At 42.1% G+C, this 22,771-nt stretch overlaps 1 protein-coding gene across 5 annotated transcripts in view; it reads right to left on the reverse strand.

Annotated features, from left to right (window-relative positions):
• BICD2 (BICD cargo adaptor 2) overlaps positions 1-22,771 on the reverse strand; it is a 96,486-nt gene that overhangs the window by 25,399 nt on the left and 48,316 nt on the right. For all 5 annotated transcript variants that reach the window (XM_074836772.1, XM_074836771.1, XM_074836770.1 and 2 more), the window contains exon 2: positions 20,595-20,807. In XM_074836772.1, the coding sequence (XP_074692873.1) occupies positions 20,595-20,807 (213 nt within the window). The remainder of the gene's footprint in view (positions 1-20,594; positions 20,808-22,771) is intronic.

Raw genomic sequence — 22,771 nt, forward strand, 5'->3', positions numbered from 1 at the left:
TATTTTTAGCAGTGAAGAGAAGAGCACTACTTCCCAGCACACTGAGAAGCTAAAATAAACATTAATTACTAAAACCAGACACTACAGTACAACAATACAAATGAAAAGCTGCTACATTCCCTCTTCCATGCCTGAGCAAGCACTGGTTCCATCTCTGCACAAACCCAGGGCCATGGGGAAAGATGTGCCACAGGTAGCACAGGCTACAGGCTGACATGAATTCACATCTTAACTTCTGCTCCTTAATAACTGCAATGAAGACCTCTCGCCTTTGACAGAGAGCCTCCAGCCAAATAATCCAAACTGTTTCAAGTTACAATTGCAAAAATCTCTTGCATCAAACCGAGTTTCACACAAATTAGGAGATCCTATCTGTAATTTTCCCCATTCTCGAGTAAGCGAAATGCAATGGAAGACCTCCCACAAATCTACTGGCAAGCTTCTATCCCCACCATTCCAGTTGCTTTGGTCCTCTTCCTCCCTGGATGATCTAATCTTTGCAGAGGTCAATGCCTGGAAAAATCATTGGAGCCAGTCTTTTCTGAGGAAAGAATGGTTTCTGTCCAATTCTGCCCGTTTAATTCAGAGCAACAGTAAGAGCTCATTATTTAATGTGAAAGTATTGCCATGCTCTGTCTAGCACAAGAAAAATCATTCTATTTCAATGTGTCCAGGAAGGCCAGATTTAAAAACAGCTCCCTTGTTTCCTGACTAGAGAAGGAAGATATAATCTAGATTTTATTGGCTGTTTAGTAAGCTGTACATTCAGTTTGCTCTTAGCATTTTCTTGTCAAATAAATGTGCGTGCTTGCAAGCTGCAAGGTTAAATTATGTGTCATGCTCTCATATAACTGTCAAAATGGTGGGATTTTTCTGCAGGAAAGAGAAGCTACTGCATCCTTCTTTGTCAGATTTTTCTATTACCCATACAGAAAGTGGTATTCATGTATTTTAAGACAGACATTGCACACATTCTCACAGGTGGTGTTTTACAGTTCAAGTCTATACAAAAGGTGAGTTCACCTACTGATAAGTTTGAACCTTTCTGTGACTCTTGTTGCTTCAGTGGCTTAGTGGCTTCTTCCTTCTCTGAGCAACCCTTGAGCACAGGGGAGAATTCACACCTCCACCCAGAGCTAATCATATAGCACTTCACAATATCATTACCACTGTGTGGAGAATTGATGGCCATAAAATCTCACTGAGTGTTAATCTACCTGACAAAACCCCTCAGCTTCTCAACATAGAGATACCCCTGCTGTGCAGAAGCCTCCCACCCATTCTGCCCAGGAAAAGACTGTGATCTGAAAGTGGTTTTGCCTGATCTAAAGGCCACAGACCACCCTGCTCCTGCTGCTACAGAGCTTGTCTTCAGCGTTTTCATCCTCTCAGCTTTGCCTCAGAAGACTTTGGCAAGGGGCCCCTCTGAGCAGCACTGGTGCTAGGAATAGCAGGGATTTCCTCAGGACCAGTTTGAATTCACACTTGTCTGCATGTCAAAAACACAACTACTGTTCCTCATCACTGCCAAAAGCCTGCTCCTTAGCACCTACTTTTCTAGTACAGCCCAGCATATAAAGTTACGTATAATTTGATCCCATGAACGAAAATAATTGAGAAAAAGATCTCAGGTAGCTTATTCCCTCCTTTGTTTTGGGCACTGCACTGCCTGACCAGAGTTCAGCCTCCCGGTCACCAACCAGAGGCTGCTCTTGCAAGCGAAGTTGTGCCACTAGCACAGTTTCTGTTAACCTGAACTCCACCAACTCATGAGGTCACGGGTCAGTTTGAGTTCCCCGCTGCAGTAAACGTGCTCACACCTAGTTTTACATGTCATTATCATCATCAAGAGTCAAAACTTAGTTTGCCCAAATTTATTACTAATTCTAGGATTAGATTTAGTACATCATGCAATAAATATTTCCAGATATGATCATTCCCTTTTGTGTTCTTCATGGGAAGGAGTCACAAAAAAGTATGTAGACTCTTTGGAAGAAATACAGTGTGGTCAGAAAGGATGACAACTCATATACATTCTGTTGCTGTGAAGGAGAAGAAAATCATAGACTCATTTAGGTTGGAAAAGACTCTTAGGATTTAGAGTCCAACTGTTAACTACCAAGTCCACCAAAATAATCAATAAAACATCATCTCTTAGACATTTTATTAAGTATCAACATGAAAATTGGGAAGACTAATCCTCAGACACCTAACTTAACTTAGCGCCTGCTTTGGCACTTTTTAGAATGAGGTGCTTCAGCCAATGTTTTTCTCAACACTGCCCTCATACTCACAGCTGTCACCCCAGAAAAGCCAACCTCAAAGCTACATCATCTAGCCTCGGTACCAGTGGTGAAATTAAGAACTCAAAATATGGACTATAACGTTTTTCTATGCACAAAAAGAAAACTTCCGGTCAATCACTAGACATTAACACAACTGACAAGTTACATTATTTAGGCTACAGAGACCAGTAGTTACAAGTTGCTTGTGAAATTCACAGTTGCCCATCTGATTTTAATTGTGTTTCCTTTGCACATGTGAGGACTGGGGTCCTGTGGCAAAGTATCACACAACTGTAATCAAGGGCTGGGATATAAAATATTCCTAGAACAGAGCTGAATTAAGATTGCACAAGAAACCAAAAATAATTTTCCCCTAGTTCTCAAGCTACAGGCTCTTAATTTTATTTTTTTTTTTTTGTATTACAGATGTTAAACAAAGCACTAATATTTGAGAGGGGGAAAAAGTTCCATTAGATCCAATTGTTTACTATGTATCAGCAAAAGCTTTGGAAACCTGAACTTTCACCACTGCAATAAAGATCACCTGCGTGACAATGCTGCTTGCAGTCCCTAGCAATGGGGTGGAGAGGCAGACCAGCAGCCACACATGGCCAGCTGCACCCCCTGACAAGGGCCTTCTCTCTCTCATCTTCCTCAGATGCAGGAACTACAAAAGCTTCTTGTTTTTAAAATTTTGCCCACGCTGTTCTTACACTAGAAGAACTATAAAATAGTATAAAAACATTTATTTATGCAAAGGAGAAATGCCACAGTGGCCTGGCTCTGCTTCCTCATTTACAGGAGAAACTGCCTCTAGTCACAGCTGCACCTATGTTATCATGTGTGCACATGTACTGGTATAGTGTGAGATGCTCCTTTGTATGAGGAAAGATTTACAAATAGAACACCTGTAGATACCATGGCTCAGGCAGCCTCAAGTTAAGAAAAGAAGCAATTCTATTTCCCATGCAATCCCTGTATAAAATTCAGGCTATATTACACTACACACACATCTCCCGCACAGTGAATGCCAGGCAATGAAAACAAGTCTGCTGGAGACTGACAGCCAGGCACAGGTATACCTAGAGCAGTTTTCTATATATAGAAAAAACGTATTAACAACTACCACTCCAAACTTGTTATGACATTTGTTCAGCATTCAGCTATTCTCATTGACATACAATGGTCACTGAGTTACTCAAATGTAACTATCATAGCTTTTGTACTTCAGTTCATGAGCCACAGCCGTCTCTCTCTAGCCCTACACAACAGAAACAGACCATCCTCTGGATACAAATCTTTGTTTTTTATAATTGTATCCAGCACCTGTGTCCTCTTCCCCAAACACTGCACGGAAAACTACTAAGAAAACAGTTCATATAAGTGACAGAAAAATTAGCTTCCTCTCAGCAGTGTTTTACAAAACAAACATATTCAAAAGAAATACTGCAGAAGATAGACCACACAACCAGTACAGAAAGTCTACACCAGTCAGACTGTCTTTTCCAGAATTTATAGCAGTGGTTTGGTGTCTTGTTCACACAAGCCCACTGGAGAAGAATAAAGTAGATATTAGGCTGAACTGTAGTTTGAACTCTTCTCCACTCTTTAGCAAGTCATTCCGTAACATGATCTATCTGCTGAAAAGCTGCTTGACTTTCTAAGCCTTGGTGTGACTGCAGACAGGAAGATACAAGTAGGGAAGGAAAGAAGGCGGCGGAGCACTGTGGTCACATAGAAGCAGAAGGAACAGTGTTTTGTTTGTGTGTTTTTAAAAACAAAGTCAAGCTTTAATTGTATTTCATACAGAAAAAAATTACTGAGCCAAAAACCCCTAGGAGACAGATGACTCATATCCCAGTCAAAGTCTACCCTTCCCAGGTACCTCTCTGAAATACCATTTCGCTCTGGGAACAGAGGGAAAAAAACAAAACAAAACAAAAAATCCACCAAAATCCCAGCAGTGGCAACTGCAGTCAAAATCAGGCGAGAAGCTCCAAGCCCACCAGTGCAGCACTTGACCCCAGTGCTCTTGGGGAAATCCAAACTGTGCTCGGACACCACTGCAGGCAGCTCTGTCCTCCTAGCACAGCTCAGCAGCACCATCCAAGCCTCCCAAACACAGCACCAGGAACACCTGTGCTAGCACCTTGGGTTGTTCTGCAGCTAATGCTAAAGGAACTTACTAAAAGGTCCTCACCTCACCCCTTTCAAGGTTTCCCTACACCTGGGCCCGGTATACGCCCATTTTATCCATTTGGAGTCACTGAGCAAATATGACCTGATTTCTCTTTCCCAGCAGAAATTGCAGTCTTACTTTCTATTTTTTGGACTAGGAGACAAGATCTGAAGAAGTCTAATTCACAAGACATGCCCAGTGTTCCCAAGCACAGTCAGGTTGAACTCCGTGACAAATACCCTGCAGGGAACAAAATCAGAGACGGCAGGGAAGAAGAGGTGGAATATGTGCAACTCACAGCACATTTATTCTCTTGCAGAAAGTGGGGAAAAGAGCATACTAGCTATTTATCATAATTTATACATACTGCCCCAATAGCTCTGAACTGTTAATGGAAGCCATGCAGCTACACTAAAACTTTGGTAACAAATCTGCACAACTGCCTGGTTTGTGGCTGGGGTTTTTTTGTAGTTTTTGTGGTTGGGTTTTTTTTGTTTTGTTTTGGTTTTTTTACCTGTCCATTATCCAAACACCTACCCCATGACAAAGCATCTTACTATGGATACATGTGCCTCAGGATTTTCTTTAGCTGTGATTAATACAGGGGCACCACCCTACTTATATACTCAGTTCAAGATTTATTGATTTTTTTTTTTTTGCAAACCATTAAATAAAAAGCTTTGTGAAGCTGTGACATTAAGGATGGGTTTATTGCAACACTGGAGAGCAAAGAAATGCACTGTCATGGATTTCTTGTCTGCACAGTATTAGAGAGACCTGAGCTGAGACTCAGTTACTACAGCATATCCTGGAGCCATTTAAATCTCTTATAACTACTTAATCAGCATTAAGTCTTGCCACAATACATATGCCCTATTACTTAACATGTTGCTTGCTAACTATCTGTTCAAACATTTGAGCCAATCCAGAGTCAAACCCAAAGCACATCCTCCAAACCCTTTCTTTGTCACAGGGAGGCTTAACACCTGTGCACATATGGCAACACGCCACTTACTCTCTTCAAGTTCCTTGTACAAGGATCCAGCCCTGCTCTAGTGATGCTCTCCTCCTGCAAGCTTACAACCCAGGCAAGGCTTACAGCCTCGCCCCGGCCCACAGGCTTTAGCTGCCCACCCAAATGGTCTTTGCCCGGTAATCCACTGGGCACTAAACACTGGTGTCTGGCACTGGTGCAAGCCCACACAGGCAGCAGCAGCGGTGTGATGTCTTCACAGAAACAAACAGGTCAGTGGTGTAGTAGAAGCTGGGAACATTGGAATGAGCCCTGTGATCAACAGCCGAAGGCACTGATAAGTCTGTGAGATCAGAGGTCAACTTTTTAAATCCATCCAAAATAACCCATTTTAAAACTGGAATAAGTCAGTTACTGTTAATGGTCTTGCTTCCAGTCATCTCATTACCTATAAAACTGAGCCATCTTAGAGCTCCAGGAGCACAAGAGGGGACTCTGTTTGCCCTGTGCATTCCCAGCCACCCTTCTTCTCCAGAAACCTGGCTTGTCCTCCTGCAGCACCAGGGTGCTGGGTGGGCCCCGGCTCTGCACCTCAGCTCCAACCGAGCGTGGGAGTCGGCATGGAAAACGCTGACCCAAACTAACAACAGTGTTATGAATGGCACTGTGTAACATTATTACCGTCTCCTCCTTCCTGCACTGAATTGCTTGCTAAGAGCAGTTAAACTCCAGCTGCTTTCCAAATCTCAAATCTAAATGCTTGGCAGCTTTCCATGTCCTTCACTGCCACAAAGAAAACATTTAACCCTTCCAAGGCCGGCCAATAAACTTTTAGGTAGCTGTCATCTTTTACCTCCAGAAGGTCTGGTGGAGCTAGCTCTAAGAAGGGTCACTGGGACCCCAAGTGTCCCCAAGCAACCACCCACAGAGATGGATGATGCTCAACAGCCGCTCCGCTCACCACTGCACCCAGCAAACCTGTCTGCCTGCAGCCTCAACTAGCAGGTTTTGAAGGCTTTTCTGTGTGCTGTGTTTGTATTTTCAGATGTTAATGAAACAAGTTCGAGGTTGTTTCAACAAACCTCCCTCAAGCTGAAAGGAGAAAGAAAAAAAGATCTCAGTAACTGAGACAACAGCCCTCTGCATTCAGTGCCTTGCCTGTCATTCTCCCAGGTTTCGAAGGGCACAGGGATGTCGTTCACTGGGGGATAGCTAAGCTTGGATATACCTTGGGAGTATGTGGACTCAAGATCCAACTGCAGTAATTCTACCTATAGATGCAAACTAGCAAGGGACTGGAAAGATGAAGCATGCTTTCAGGAAAACAAAATGAACAGTAAACCAAATAGACCTACATAAGAGTCATAAAGAGCCTTTGCTGCCTCTTTTGCGGTTTTGTCTACAGCCCACACTTACGGGAATAAAGTAGTACCAAAGATGTATTTAAATTAGTAGCTCTAAGTCACATTTAATTAAAAGAAAAGTATATTGTGCCATCAAACAGTTTTTTATATTTCAGCTTGAGACTCCTTATTAAAAGCTAATAATCAAAATCAGTCATCCCCTATATCTGCAATCTTTAACAGAAAACAGCAATAAAACCTACAAGTGAGATATTGCTCTGCCTGGAGAAGCTGTGGTGGTCTAAGGAGTTACAGAACAAGAGATCACAAAGTAAACTTTGAAACAGTAATCTGCTGAAATTGATATCAGATCCTTAAAAACTCTCAGGGTTTCACTTCCCAAGTGAAGCATATGATCTAGACTGTTCTAATATACCAGGTGTCTTAGAAGAGTCAAACACATGCAATCCACTGCAATAATTTGGTAGCAAACTCAGGAACAGACAAAATTTCCCTTTCTAGAAATTGGCCTCCATCTCTGGTTTCAGGAAGACACTCCTTCTCTAAAAAGCAACCATGCTGCTGGAATGTGACTCACAATATATCCACAACAGACCTCATCAGAATAGGGACTTTTTTGGTGAGATGCCAATTTGCTGTCTGCTGGACCTCAATGTTGTGATTCTCCCAGTGAGTTGACCAAACCCTAGCCCTGAGGGGGTGCCAAAGGGGCCGCTGGGCAGCGGGGGAGCCTGCTGCACCCACACGCCCCAAGCCCCAGCCCCTGCCCAGCTGGGAAAGTCTTGCAGAGCAGTTGCTGCTGATGCTCCCAGGTACAGAACAGCCTTGGGACAGAAGCAGCGACCCTGGTGGGGAAGCAGCAGGGAATCCCTTCTAATGCCATCAGACCCTTCCTTGTCATCATGGCAGTCAACGTCCTGAACAGTCTCGCTTGTCCCTAACCAAGCTAAAACAACTCTAACGTTTCAGTATTTCCATAAACCACTTTTTCTAGCACACTGATAGGTTCTGGATGCTTTTCTCCTTGGTCAAGCTTTTCTTTGTTGTTACTTCTGGGTTTTGATTTTAACATCCTTCTGTTAATCTGTGATAATTATTGACCAAAGAACTCCCACTTGAATGATATTAGAGAAGTACTCTATGCTGTGTGCTGTGCTTTGTGCCTGCAGTCCAAAACTGCAGTTTTACTCTGCTGTGATGTCCCTTTGCAAATCCATGTTAAGTTCCATTCAGAAATGTCCACAAACCACCTATTTTCAATAACCATAAGTACAAGTTTCTCTTGTTAATTAAAGCTTGCCCTCCTCTGTTACAAGGTCTGTTGGAGGCTCATTTATTTTCTTACTCATAGTTCTTACTCTAATATTAAAGGCGTATTTTAAAGTTTCCATTAACTGTTTCCAGCAGTGACAGTCTTTCTTAGGCAGATTTAACACTAGCATACTGCAGCAGCAGGCCAGAAGCAAGTTTATGGGACTTCAGCACTAGATACCACATATCTGTCAGACGTAAAAGAATTTACAATTAAAATAATATTGACAAAAAGTCAAAGTTAGTACAGCTATCAAAGATTAGAGGTCTCCTACTGACTTAATTTGGCCATAACTAATTTATATGTAAAGCATGAGATGAAAGCTTTGGCTAAGTTTATACTCCCAGCATCAGTGGCCTATTTTCACAAGGTGCCACACTTCCTGGACGTGGAAAGTGCTTAGTTGACAGTACCCAATCCTACCGAGATACAATCATCTCAAAACCACTGGCTTAGAGCTCCATCACTACTTCAAACAATTTTAATGAACTAAATCCCAAAGGAGTTATCTATCTAAATTAATGATACCACTTTATAAATAGCAGAGGCATACGAAAGATTTTGCTTACATTTAGATTATGGAAGCGGTACTTCTCTATAGAAAATACTAACACAAGATCACAGAATCATCTAGGTGGGAAAAGACCTTGAAGATCATCCAGTCCAACCATTAACCTAACAATGATCGTTCCTAACTACACCAGATCCCTCAGCGCTATGTCGACCCTACTCTTGAACACCTCCAGGGATGAGGACTCCCCCCCTGCCCTGGGCAGCCCATTCCAACGCCCAACAACCCCTTCTGCAAAGAAATCCTTCCTAAGAGCCAGTCTGACCCTGCCCTGGCGCAGCTTGAGGCCATTCCCTCTTGGCCTGGCGCTGGTTCCTTGGTTCAAGAGACTCCTCCCCCCTCTCTGCACCCTCCTTTCAGGGAGTTGTTGAGGGCCAGGAGGTCTCCCCTCAGCCTCCTCTTCTCCAGACTAAACCCCCCCAGTTCCCTCAGCCGCTCCCCATCAGACCTGTGCTCCAGACCCTGCACCAGCTCCGTTGCCCTTCTCTGGACACGCTCGAGTCATTCAATGGCCTTTTTGGAGTGAGGGGCCCAAAACTGAACAGAGTAATCGAGGGGTGGCCTCACCAGTGCTGAGCACAGGGGAAAGATCCCTTCCCTGTCCCTGCTGGCCACGCTAGTGCTGATGCAAGCTATGGAATAAAGGAAAATGCTGTAGTATTAAGCAATATCATATGGAAGCCTTACAGAGGCTGGATTTAAATTTTTTTTTTTAAAAAATAAAGAGATTTTTGCTTTAAAGGCATAGCATTCCTTCTGGAGTACAGCAGAGGTGAAGATGCCTGGCAGCTCGGAAGGATGGCAGGTACATGGTACAAGCCATGAAGTGACGCCCAGCCCTTTCAACTCCACGGAGTGTCTGCCAGGTCCACCCATGCATTTGGAAGCAGCAACCTTCCCTCTGCTGCCTGGGGCAGTCAGAAACACTCAAGCACTCATGAGCTGTTAGAAACCACACAACCAATCAATGCAGTAAGCTCTATACTGTGATTCTGGATAAAAACCATCTTCTTGACTCTATTCCTGAGTATGATCTGCTAATGGCATAGTCCTACCAGTCTTCTCTCACACAAACAGCCAACTTCAGCCAGGGTCTTCATCTGTTGGGCTGCAGAAGAGCTCCTAACACCAGCATAGTCAGGCTCTAGCACGATTCATGCTGCCAAACCAGGATCACTCAGCATTCCCGATAGAAAGTTGTTGTTTTCTATTCCAGCAGCAACATTTTCAAGTAACGTTTCACACACAACACACCAACCTGCACATGGACTGCACAAATTGCAAGTGTCTCTAGGGCAACATTTTTTTAATGAAGTTGCTGTGTATAACTTGCATTAAACCAGAGGCAGAACCTCTGGTGAGAGAAAAGGATCAAGTGAAGAGGGATAGAAAGCAAGGATAGAGTAGAAGGAGGTCAGTACAGGCATAACCCTAGCTGCTGCCATATCACAGCCTGCATTCCCGTTTTCCAACGGACTGTAGGTTACAAGAGAAAGACCCAAGCAACTCAGACTTTCTTTCAGCATTCTTGTTTACCACTTAGCAGGACAGACTTTAATAACCTTCTGATGACTTAATACAATTACTTCATATATTTTATGATTAAATTATGAAATCTCTTTCTTTTTTCACAGTTGTACTTCAGACAGTGTGTTACATCTAGCTTGTATTCTACAGAAATAAACAGATGTGGGGACACAGCAATTGGATCTTTGTCAAACAATGACTAAATGCTATTTCCAGAAATTTCCTTTGTCAACTGTTATCTTACAGCTACAAACACTTTGAAAGGCCAGACACACCATAGCAGCCTCTTCTTTGCAGGACACGCTTTGGAGGGAGCAGCCAAGTCCTGTGTGCAGAACAGGGTACACTGTAGATGTGTACCAGTAATTAGCAGGACACTGTTTTGTCCGCTTGCACTCAAAGTGCACCCTCTGTGCCTGTTAAAAGACCTATACTTCCTTAAAGCAAGGAGGGGAAAAAAAAAAAAAAAAATCAATCTTTGGCCATATAAGAGTAACACCCCTCCCTCCTGCTATAAAAAAAGGATTATTTTTCGAACAGCTATTTTGATAGAGAACTCACACTAAAGTTATACTGTATAAAAATCTACACATAGGCAAATCTGGCAGCAGCAAAACAAGAGAGTCCCTTTGTCATGAAAAAAGCTATGGTCATTGACCCCATGTTAGTTTTTCCTTTCACAAGAGCTTCTGTCCAAGTTCCTCTGAACTCGAATGGCTGAGACATTGTGAAGATCAAACAGCTTGGTTAGAATAACCACAGAACATACACTGCCATCATTAAGACACAGAAGGACAAGTTTCCATTTTAGATTCTGCATTTTAGGACAAAATACCATGCAGTAGAAGTGGTGGCATCCAATTCTTGGAAGCAGTTGTCAGTACCTGTGCTGACACAACCATTTATATTGCTAGTTAGTCATAAGCTGTCCCAATAAATATCACTTCTAGAGCTGCTGACTATTTTCACATTGGCCACACAACTGTAACACCATGAACTTCCTTATAAATTCTCAAAAAGGAGATCCAAACCAGTTATTTATCTTGTTGAAACCAGTCATCTTTTCAATCTCCTGGAGAAGAACTCAGAGAAGAACAACCAAGGATACCTCCTCCCTGGCTTCCAAACCTAAGCCATTTGCAGAAGCAGCTTGGATTTCATTGCACGTGATTACCTAATACCGGGTTATTCTGTTCAGTATTTCCTCTTCAGTCCTGACTATATCAGGAACAGCTCGGACCAGTGCCAGTCTGACACACAGAGGGAAACGCCAGCCACCCTGGGTTTCTCTCATCTGCTCAACTTTTAGAGCAGCAGACACCTCCCTCTGGGCAATCAAATGCTAAAAAGTAGTAGGGGTTAGGGAGTTAGCTACACTCACTAATGAAATAAAGGGAGAGAATACTAAGCAATGTCAATTAAAAAAATCTGGACAGCCTCCTTCATCTGCAGATGATCCAGTGGACATTTATGGGGAGCTGGGGAGGGAGATTCAATACATTACCACCCCAAACTTACTTCACCTAAAAAAAAAAGTATAAAGAGTAGTATCAGTAAAAGTACATCAAAACTAAACTTGAAAACCAAAACAACACAGGGTAAAAAAAAAAAAAAGAAAAAGAATGGATTTTGATACAGTCACAAGGGTGGCAACAGCACAGCAATGTTATTTCTGATAGTACAGGAACATCCCCTAGCTGGCTCTTTGTGCTGCTGCCCAAGCGATGTTGTGTCACAAGCTACGTTCATAAAACCTACCGTATGTGACTTGAAAATAAATCTCAGGGTGCAGTTTTGAGTCAGTCTATCAGCACAGAACTACTAGGTGAAACAAAGGAATTTTTTTCCCGAGTGTATTACAGTACTGCTTTGAGGCATACTGTGGTACACACTCTTTCCTATTTTCGAAAAAATGTCAGTCTGCCCCAAAGAAATCTTGCTTAGATAGATTGCCAAGGATCACCTACTTCAATGAAAGCAGTGCCAAGCACAGGCGAAACAAAGCCATCTCCCTGCTTCCACACCCTAAAAACCACCCTACCAACAGAACAGGAGCTTCACTCAGCGGGGTGCACACACACACCCCCCCCCCCCCCCCCCCAAACCTCTTCAGTTAACAGCTTCCAAAGTAATTTTGAGCCACCTTTCACTGATTAGAGCGTTTCCAGAGTGATTTTACATCTGTTAAGACTACAGCTGCATACAAGAGACTTTCTCCCTCCACTGCTCATGCTAGTCAGAAACCCTCGGCAGGGTAAAGGTAATGGAGTTCGCCAGGAGCCGTGCCTAAAGAGAAAGACTCATCCTGCTAGTGCTGCAGCGCTGATAAGCACCCAGCAATTTAATTGTCACAGAACAATGAAAAGATCCCCAAGCAAGCATGATACCAGGTTAATTCCCAAAAACAGAGTATCATGGAATCTTAACCGCTATATTGAAGCTTTGAGAATCATATTTGGAGTTTTATAATGTCAGAAAACCAAGAATTTATTTTAATATTTCTTTAAAATCTGAAAATAGTGTTCAAATGGTGACTTTCGACGTCCCCATTTTCAGTGTTAATTCGTTTCTGGACACTGAGTTTCTAGGCAGCAGCCATTACAGAAAGAAAAACACTGTTGTTAACATCTTTCCTCTGAATATATCAGTGCACAACAATAGAGAAATCACGAGCAGATGCCTCCTTGAATACGTGCAAAGCACATCAACTGAATTTCCACGACAATTCATCTTCTTTGGAACGGATTTTTATTATGTTTCAAATGGATACAAATGACATGCAGTACTTCCTTTTTGTACTCAGCTCTCATCCTTCTCAACAAAGAAAAAAAAAAAAAAAGGAAGCTGTCAGTATAAAAATCAACTTCAATGAAAATAAAAAGGTGGGAAGAAAACAGCTGCCATCTGCAGCCATCTGCAATGTGCTGAGCCAGCACCCAGCAGCACGTCGCTATCATACTGTTATCATCACCTTTTAACTTCCTTGCACTGGACAAGACAGTTTTGGGGTTGGTTTGGTGTTTGGTTTTTTTTTTTTTTAATAAAACAAAACTATTCACACTGTGACCCTTCTAATTCTTTCAACACATTAGAGGACAAGAAATCCAGTCCTGCCCACTAAATGTGATGGGCTCAGTGCCCTCACAAAACAGGCTCCTCACTGCTTTGCTTTTAGAAATGGAGCTTTACCAATCCATGAACAGTCACTTTTACATTTGGAGCACGTTTAGCAGCTGATTTCCAGCCACACTGCTCACTTCAGACATAACTCTTTCAGTGTATTTTAGCATTATTTAAATATACTTCTGTATGCAGAGTTCAAAAAAAATAGCAACAAATCAAGGAATATCTTCTACGCACTGCTGTGGGGTATTATTTAAGCATTACACCTGGGCCCAGAAGGGACCTAAAAATCCACAGGTAATCAGCTCTGCAAGAGCCTTTGTGCTCAGAGGCTTTTCCATTAGAAGTTAAGGGTTGCCAGGGGATCCCTGAACAAAGAGAAATGGGGGAGAACCCCATCTTTATCGCCAGAGCATTACACCAAAAGCCGTGTTACACTGCTGCCTTATTCCCAAATTCAGTGCTGATAAACACATCAATTTCTACGAGCTTTCAAGGCGAAAAAGACAATGTGCAAATGTACCTACGTCCTGCAGCCCTTCCCGTACAACACACGGGAATGGCAGAAGTGATGTGCGATACCAACCCTGCAGCCATTCCTGCAGACTGGACAATCACACCATGACCGAGCAGAGCGACCCTCAGAAGGTCACACTTTGCAACTCATCAGGCTGATAGCAGGGAAAATGCTGTGCTTTTTACCTTTTTTTTAAAAAAAAAACCCAAAATATCCTTTTCTCCATGACTCACCAGTCTGCAATCTGCTTTTATAAAAGTTTATGCTAAGCGCTCAGCGCTCTTACACAATTCTGCTTGCTTGTTAGGTTTTTTGGTCCAGCAACTTGACTGTATAACTGGTCCACCTGCCTTCGTGTACACCTCTCCCACGCTGGCTACCTCTGGATTGCACTGGTAGCTCTACCAGCACCCAGGCAGCTTCATTTGGTATACAATGCTGGAGCATAAAGCCACCCACAAAGCCCTGCTTTCTAGCAAAGCTCACAATATTCTGTAATTAAGAGACTTCTTTGGTTTAGCTCGTTCAACAAAAGGAGCTCTCTCCTTGCTCTTTGTCAACATTCAACCCCAACCCTCCATTTTCTTCTCATCTCTCTCTAGATCAACAACCCTCCTCCTGTTTCTTTGGTGACCATGATTAGTTTCTCTCTCAACTCGTTCTGCCTCCCATGGAGTCTCCAACCCTCTGTACCCCCTAGACGCAAAGTTTCTAGAAAAGCCTTTATTCACACCTTTTTTCAGTGCAACCAAAACTCTTACACTGCCAAAACTTCAAGCTCCGTTGTTCCACAGCAACCAATTCTACTATCAACTTTCAGAGCTTTTCAGCCTCCTGCAGTCCATTTAATCCAAATATTACCACTAAAGGCATCTTCCTTCCCCTTGCTCCAAGTCATATTCTCCATGAAAAATGTGCCTTTTCTCCGCTTTCTATTAAAATGACACCATTTTAATGCCATTCATATCTCTGACATCTTTTTCCACTCTTCACACTTCTGCTTCCAAAAGCTGCAAATCCTCCTCTGCTACTGTCCTTTCTGATTGGACAGAACTCCTCTAGACATGAAGTAATTTTTAATTTCTTTCTTCTCCAAGATTCTTGTCATGAAAGGCAATAAATCTTTCAGCACTTCCCCTTCTCTAAGCTGTTCACCTATACAGGCATTACAGATTAGACACTATTCAGAATGGGAAAGGCAGTTTACCCTACACCACGCAAGTGTGTACGGAAGATAAACGTTCTACAAGCACATTTTTGCTATATGATTAACATTAACTCAAGTTTCTTTGACCTTTGCAATATATCCAGAAATATTACAGCACTAATATTGATAATTTCATATGATTTCATTGCACCAAAAATGTTTCCCCTCTTCCTCCATTATTTAAAAAGGGAAGAAAGAGCAAGCCCTTTTGATTTGATGCAGAAATACAGTTCAGGCTACATGAACTGTAGGACTTCAAATCTAGAATACACTGTAATTAACTACTTGAACACATTTTTTGGCCACTTACCAGTAGCGCACAGTCTTTAATTTAGAGCACAATAAAATGTTGTTTCCACTTATTCTCTGTTATAATAAAACTTATGCCTTCTTTAAGCATGGCTCCTGATAGAGCTTTTAGGGAATGAGAACACGGAGGCTTTCCTTCCTTGGCTGCAGGGGAGATCTGTTGTGCATTTTCCTGTATGGGTTACCAGTGTGTTCAAGATGGAGAAGCAGAAACCAACACAAAGGACTATTCAGCACCTTAGCTATAAATCCTAGTGGGAAAGAGAAGTGTGATCATAACTTTAGGAATAGTCTTCTTTCACTGACAATACCAAGGAAACCTGGAGAACTTCAACGATCAGATCACTGTGTATTTATAGAAGAATTGTCAGCCACGATGGCTCTGAGCAGACAGGGTCACATCTAACAAACAACTTAATGGCCTGCCATGGTGAAAACACTGGCTCCAAAAATAAACACTTGCTAGCAATTAAAACAGTCAAATATTGTGAACAGACTCTGTCCTGGGCTTCCCAGCAATGTCTCTTCCACCTCTGTTCACCTATTTTAACTTCAAGGCCCACAAAGCTGATACAAGCACCTGCAGTATTGCTGTGTTGAAGGACATGGAGAGATCACTGCAAGCAATTCCGTTACTGCACTATGTATAAGACAGTCATGGTTGAAGTGGCCTGATCTAATACAGTGCATCTCATGTTTTCAGTGATGGAAGATCAGCTTCCACTTGAAGCTGTTCTAATCAGAGTGCTGGCTATTGTCTGTCTGTCCTTCAGTGAAGCATTTGGCTCCCCACAACAAGAGACCAAGTTCTAGGTCTTCACTGCAGAATAAAGATGTCAGGGCTGGTTGGTTAGTTTTTTAGGTTTACTCTGAGAGTATGGATGAGCTTCATAAACTATAAACTTAGTTAAAGAAATTATTTACAGGATTTGACTAGAGCACGAGGGTTGTTAGAGTCACTCAAGACTCTGGAAAAATAAACTTGGGACCAATTCCTCTAATGTGAGGCAAGAGAATAGGATGGATAAAGCTGACAGATCTTTATAGAGGTCTACGTGCTGAGTGTCCCTTTTCTCTAGGGTTAAAAAGAAATAAAGAAACCCCAGGATAAACAATTGTGTATCTGTGTTCAACACAGATCTTAAAATCCCAGCATTATCAAGAGAAAAAAAAGAGGGAGAGAGTCCCCTGTCCATAGCAGGGCCAGGTACACATGGTATTCATTATCCTTCAGATTGACACACACTTTCTTGATAAAGCCTATTAGACAATAATGCAGAACAAGAAAGTTTCTTCAGAACAGACCTCAGAAAAACAGTTTTCATTTTATAGCCTTGGAGGAATAAAATTACTCACATGTTGCTGGTAAGTTGTGGGGTTTTTAAAACATGCTATTTAGTACATATTATATCATACCATGTCATGTCAGCTATTTCTCTTAATGAATAAAAGCACACCCAATATATTTCCTTTTTTAGTTTACATAATCACAACACCTTTTTATTTCCTGGGAAAGGATCGCTCATTCATTTGTCAGCCTCTCTATACTGGGCACAGCTACCTCATGACTTCACAGTCAAATGACCCTATGAAATCTGTTTTGGTGCCACTAAAACACAGGAGAGATGAAAAAAAGATTAAAAAGGAATAGCAATTAGCAATTACTGAGGAGCAATTATTCCTTTCAGTGACTCTTCCAGGACACAGGAGCTGCTGAGCTAGCTAATGACAGCAGTAAAACTCATAATTGGTAACCACCCTGCCAGCCTGTCTCAACAGGCCAAAGTTAGATAATTCAACAGAAAGCATCAAAACCACTCACGTCTGCTACAGCAGTGCCAGGTGTACCAAATGTCACTTTTCTCCTTCCAAAACCAACTAATTACTTCTGTGCAAGTGTCCTGAGAACATACAAAAGGAATGATGACATCTTAAACATGCAGTCTTGAATGCTCTTCCAACCAATGCGAGTCAACATCTGGTTTCAACCCACCACCACCACTACTGCCAGCTCAAGAGGAGCTGCTACCTGATGCACTTGGCCATCCTCCTTGTGCCACTACTAAAGACTGAACAGATTTTTTCAAAAAAGCCCCAGCAACAGCAAAACTCTGTATCCTATCAGATAGCTACAAAACAGCAGATAAAAACTTTTGCAGCCAGCCCTGACAAGCAAGACTCCCTTAAAAATAAAGCAGAGATTCATCCTCAGTTGATTTCCTGAGGTTTTTGGGTTTTTTTACTTTTAAACTTCCTTTTAGTTTTGACAGGAGCAGCCCTCTGCCTGGCTAGAGGATATACAGCCAAGCATTTTTGACATCCCTCCTCTTATTTGGATCAAATCCAGAACCGCTGCAATGCAAGTAAAGTTTCCTGTTCCCCCAGACATCTTGCAAGTCAGTTCTCTCGATAGGCAGTAGTAACACAGGACTTCCAAAATACACGCTATAAAGACTACATCTGCCTATAAACATTCTCTACAACAGGATGAAGAGCCACAATAGTTTTTCTTTCATCAGCAGTCAGAAAAAAAATGAAGGAAGGAATTTCTACTATGTCTCTGTGGTATAAAACAGTAGATCATATTCCACCTTCATCCCCAACATTTTCAGACTACAGCAGCATTCTTCACAGCACAGAGTCTCCTTGGACTAATATCAACGTTTACCATGAGACAGGCTAAAGCCAAGCATGGCAACAGAGACTGGGGAAAACCACACTGCTCATTTTGCTCACTAGCTTACAACCATCACAACACGTTCTCCTTGATTTCTCTCACACAATGCTTTAAAATTAAATTTGCTATTAGACCTATAAATCATCACAGGATGCGCATATCCTCCTGTTTCCATTTACCTGGACAGCAATGGTGAAATAGCAACTATTTGAACTTCTGCCACTTTCTGACACACCATATGAGAGAAAAGCCAGTCCCTCAAGATGGTCATGTTGACTCAGCTTTTTTATGGGCCAGGAGAAGACTGATAGCTCTGTTCACACACCTTGCCTCACTATTCCCTACCAATATTCAAACCAAAATGCAATACATAAATAGGCATCATCAGAGGAAAAGAGTCCCAAACCACACATGGTCAATTGGCCCAGGTGATTTCATTTTAACACTAAAGCTTTCATGCCATTTCTTGTTCTCCTCCTCACCTCTTCACCCCACAATTCACCAGCAACAGAAGAAACAGCTAGGCTAAAAAAGGGCAAGGAAAGAAGAATGTACTCAGTGAGATGACACAAAGTAACAGGCAGAGAAACCCCTAACTTCAAGGTTCCAGTTATTTATCATATTAGGTTTTGATTTTTATTTTTTTTGACAGAGTTCAGTTTCCATTCAAAGTTTAAAATTAGTCACATCCAGTTAATCATCATCAGCCTTTATTTCTAGTCAAGTAACAAAATGCATCTTCCCATGTTCAGCAGAAGATAGCTTAAAAAAAAAAGTCTTTTAAAAAAAAAAAATACGATCTTCACAAGAAACCTGACATCATCCACTTACCTTCTTCTCGCACTCTTCAGGTCTCACTGGGGTCCATCTCACACAGGCATGTTTGTGTAAAAGGGTGCATGGGTGAGGTGGAAGGACAAAGCACAAGAGAAAAACCACCCAAAAACCTTGCAAACTGACAGCTCATCCGAGGGCTGTATAAAGCAAAATGCAGCTCCAGACAAAAGTGGCTGAAACATGGCAGTATCCAGAAGGAAAACATCACCTTCAGCTGCAGCGATACAGAGAGCTGGATTGAAATCTGGAGCTGAGCACACTTTTGAGTGGGTCTGGAATCCTTATGGACACAATGCTGCTGCTAGGGTGGGGAGCTTTTAAGGTGTTCTTAAAAGTTAGGAAATAAAGACAAGAGTTGTGTGCGTGCTTGCAAGGACTGGTTCCTTACCTAAGCACACGTGGCTTGATTCCAGCTCTGTTATCCCACAGCCAGGGCCATAAAATTAAAGGAGAACTTGACTGGCCTGCTTGACCTGTGACAGTTTGCCCCACAATCTCCTTCTCTCTCATACCTCAAAGTGAGGTACTATTGAACCCCTACATCTCCACAGAAGTAACCTACATTTCCTCATTAATTTTGTCACCAAATATTATACACATATTTGTTACTATGTCCTAAAGAAATTAAATGAGACTCTTCTGATTTTCAGCTGTGGTCACACAGAGTATGTTGAGATTAAGAAGTGGGCTCTTAGATAACTTTCCCTCCTGGCAGGGGAGGCCAGTCAATTATCTCAGAGCTAGAAGAGACTAGTACCCAACACTTCAAAGGAAGGTGCAAGAAAGCTCATGAGTGATAATTGCTGATTGTCTACCAAATCCATCTGTGGTTTACTGTCTCTTAACTTTTACCCAGTCTAAATTTAAACAAAGGTTTGAGCTCTCAAAACAATCCTTTCTGCATCAGTACCACAGAGACTCCTGCTGAGCTACACATTTCGTAAGTAATTAAAGTTTTAAACTCAATTTCTCAGCAATTATTTCCCCTCAGAAACAGGCAGTTTCAATACTAAAACAATAAAAAGTCAACAGTACTTTGAGGTAGTAAGTTATGCAACCTATGAAATAGTAAAAGTCATCACTTTCATGAGAGAAAACACAAGACTATAAACTTTAGTATTATTTCTTTTGTGCAATTCAGTGTTTTGTTATGCTCCCACATCCTTAGAAGTTCGGGTGGGAAAAGTTATAAAAGGAGAAACTATGCCCCAAATACTTCACAGCAAGAAAATCTGAATTGGGAGTGAGGCAGAAAAAGTCCACCCAAAGCATCTCTGTGCTTGGACTAAACAGATTCCTCTGGTTTTTAAGGCAGCAGTTCTTGGACTGAGGGAACTGATGTGCAGTACCCATAGCACCAGCTGGCCCGAACACGCAGCCACGTGTCTGTCAAACCACCTGCGACACAACACAGTGGTTACTGCAGAGCTAGTAGGTATTTGAACAAGTCACAGTGAATTTGTATTGGGTCAGAACCATTGCGGGCACAACAGGCTGGTTCAGCAGATGGAACCAGAAAGCTGGATTTACTGATCTACTGAATTACAGCTTCAGCTGGATGTAACACTGGGGTCTCAGAGAGACAACCCATCTTAGCAGCTGCCGGTATTAGGAGATACCAATCAGCTCCAGAATACTCCTTATTTTGATACACAGCACAAGAAAACACAACCACAATACAAGCTGTGGTGTGCACTGCACACCTTCACTCACCTCTTTCAGTTCCTGTGCAACAGAATTAAGGCGCTCATTTTCAGACTGAGTGTTGGCAAGGACATTTCTGAGCTGCTTCAGTTCTGTTTGCAACTCCATCACCTTTTTCATGTAGTACTCTTCCTTGGTAGCCGATTCCTGAATCAAGGTCTCCTCTCTGCTCTCTCCATCTGCTGCTACCTTCTTGTGGTTGGTATGGGCCTGCCCAAAAGCCTAGGACAGTCAGAAAACAAATCTTTTATTAGTAAATCCAGAATTCTGTGTAAGTAAGTAACTGCCATTTTAAATCGTTGAAAATATTTACCCTCAGATTTCTTTGATGCAAGACAACGTAACCCATTCCTACAGCCCCCCTCCTCTGGGATCAGACCTTTAAACGCTATTAAGTGGCCAACACAGGGCTCTTAAAAGTAACACACTTGTGTTTTGTGTTGCATAGGATACTTATGCAGAGCCTCATAGAGCCTTATGGGAGGGAACAACAATGTATTTATTGACTTGAGTCTGCTGTTAAAACAAGACTTGGGTTTTCAACAAGACTACTGCAAGATGACTGGATGCCTCTGCAGGTGCATATTACACAGAAGAATCATCTCGGTTGGAAAGGACCTTGAAGATCATCTAGTCCAATCATTAACCTAACACTGCCAGTTCCCATCTACACCATATCTCTCAGCGCTATGTCGACCCTTCTCAGCGCTATGTCGACCCTAAATATATTCTCTCTAGTTGGGTCAGACTCACTTCTGCAAAAACTGCATCACTGAAAACAGATTTAGTATGAGCAGCCTGTTCCATTTCTTAGCTGGGAGGACACTTATCCTTCCTGATGCAGCTATGACAAAGAAACATATCGCCACCCTCAGCTGCTCATTGCTGGAAATTACTTCCCCCTCAAACCTGCTAACCCACTGCAGCCATAAGCAAGTGAGGTTAGCAGGGCTACTCCATAACCAGGTTAAGTTAACGTGGGTTATTCTGGCTGAAGTAGGTCAGTGGATGCTCACCCCACCAGCTCTGCTGCCTGCTCTCGGAGACAGCACCTCTAGCAGCACGCCAGCAAACGGACTTTGAGGCAGGTCAGGGATCTAACCTCTTCAGCATAGCACGTCTCTGTTTAGACCTGACACTCTCATTTTTTTACCTCCTCCCACTTATTTTGGGGGTTTTCATTTTGCTTGAAACTACCAGGTAACACTCCCAGCAGCAACGTTCTCCAACACATGAACAAGCAGCCCATAGAGACACCCCAGCTATTGCATTTAAGAAACCTGTCAGTGGCTTTCACTAATAGATGTTATAAAGCAAAGAGGTTAACATTTTAAGTAGGTATATATTTGTAACACACTGCCTGACAGATGGATCAAAGTCAATGAGATTAACAAATGCTATCTTTTAACTGCTGTATGTGCATGCACCACAACCCAATCCAAGATGTATTTGGAGCTTTCAGGTGCCACAGCATCTTTTGGGATGCCAGTGTCCATACAGCAGGTTTTCATAGCCAACGTTAACATCAGGCACTAAGCCAGGTCAAGGACAGATCAGCATCTCATAAAACTCCTTGCCTAGTCATGCATTACATTTTCAATTAATCATCTTTTGCTAGCTCTTCAGAAATATAATGTCAGCACAGAAAAAAAAGATCTGCTTTGAAGAGAAACAGATTTCAGTAATTTATTACTTCTGTATATTAAACCAGATGTATTAATAGTACAGTAATTGATGAATATACCAGGGCTGAAACAGATGATTGAACATGCTAGCTCTGCCTACAGTTAAAGACACCCACATATTTCTCCTATCAGACTAAACTCTATTTCAGATAAGCAAGTCATAGATACTGGAGACTAATATCCATTGAAGAAATTCTATCCAGATTCACTGAATGACCCAAGGGAAATTAAAAAGCATCACATTTCAGACAGAAAGTAAAGCACCATCTGTGCAAGTCCTTGTCAAATGAGTTTCAACAAAGCAGCTTAAAAGCCTAATACCCAAGATCTCCATAAATGTTAAAGGGATAACAAAAAACATGCAAGCTTCTCAAATACACTGTCTTTTTTCCATAAAGAATTAAGATCCACCTTTTATAGACCTGCATTTATTACAAATCTCTGGCGCAGAGAAAGGGACTCTGGGCATCCATTTGCCCAGTGAAATGGCACCATTTTCTT

The sequence above is a fragment of the Strix aluco genome, chromosome 11, assembly GCF_031877795.1.
Source record: "Strix aluco isolate bStrAlu1 chromosome 11, bStrAlu1.hap1, whole genome shotgun sequence".
Classification (NCBI taxonomy): domain Eukaryota; kingdom Metazoa; phylum Chordata; class Aves; order Strigiformes; family Strigidae; genus Strix; species Strix aluco.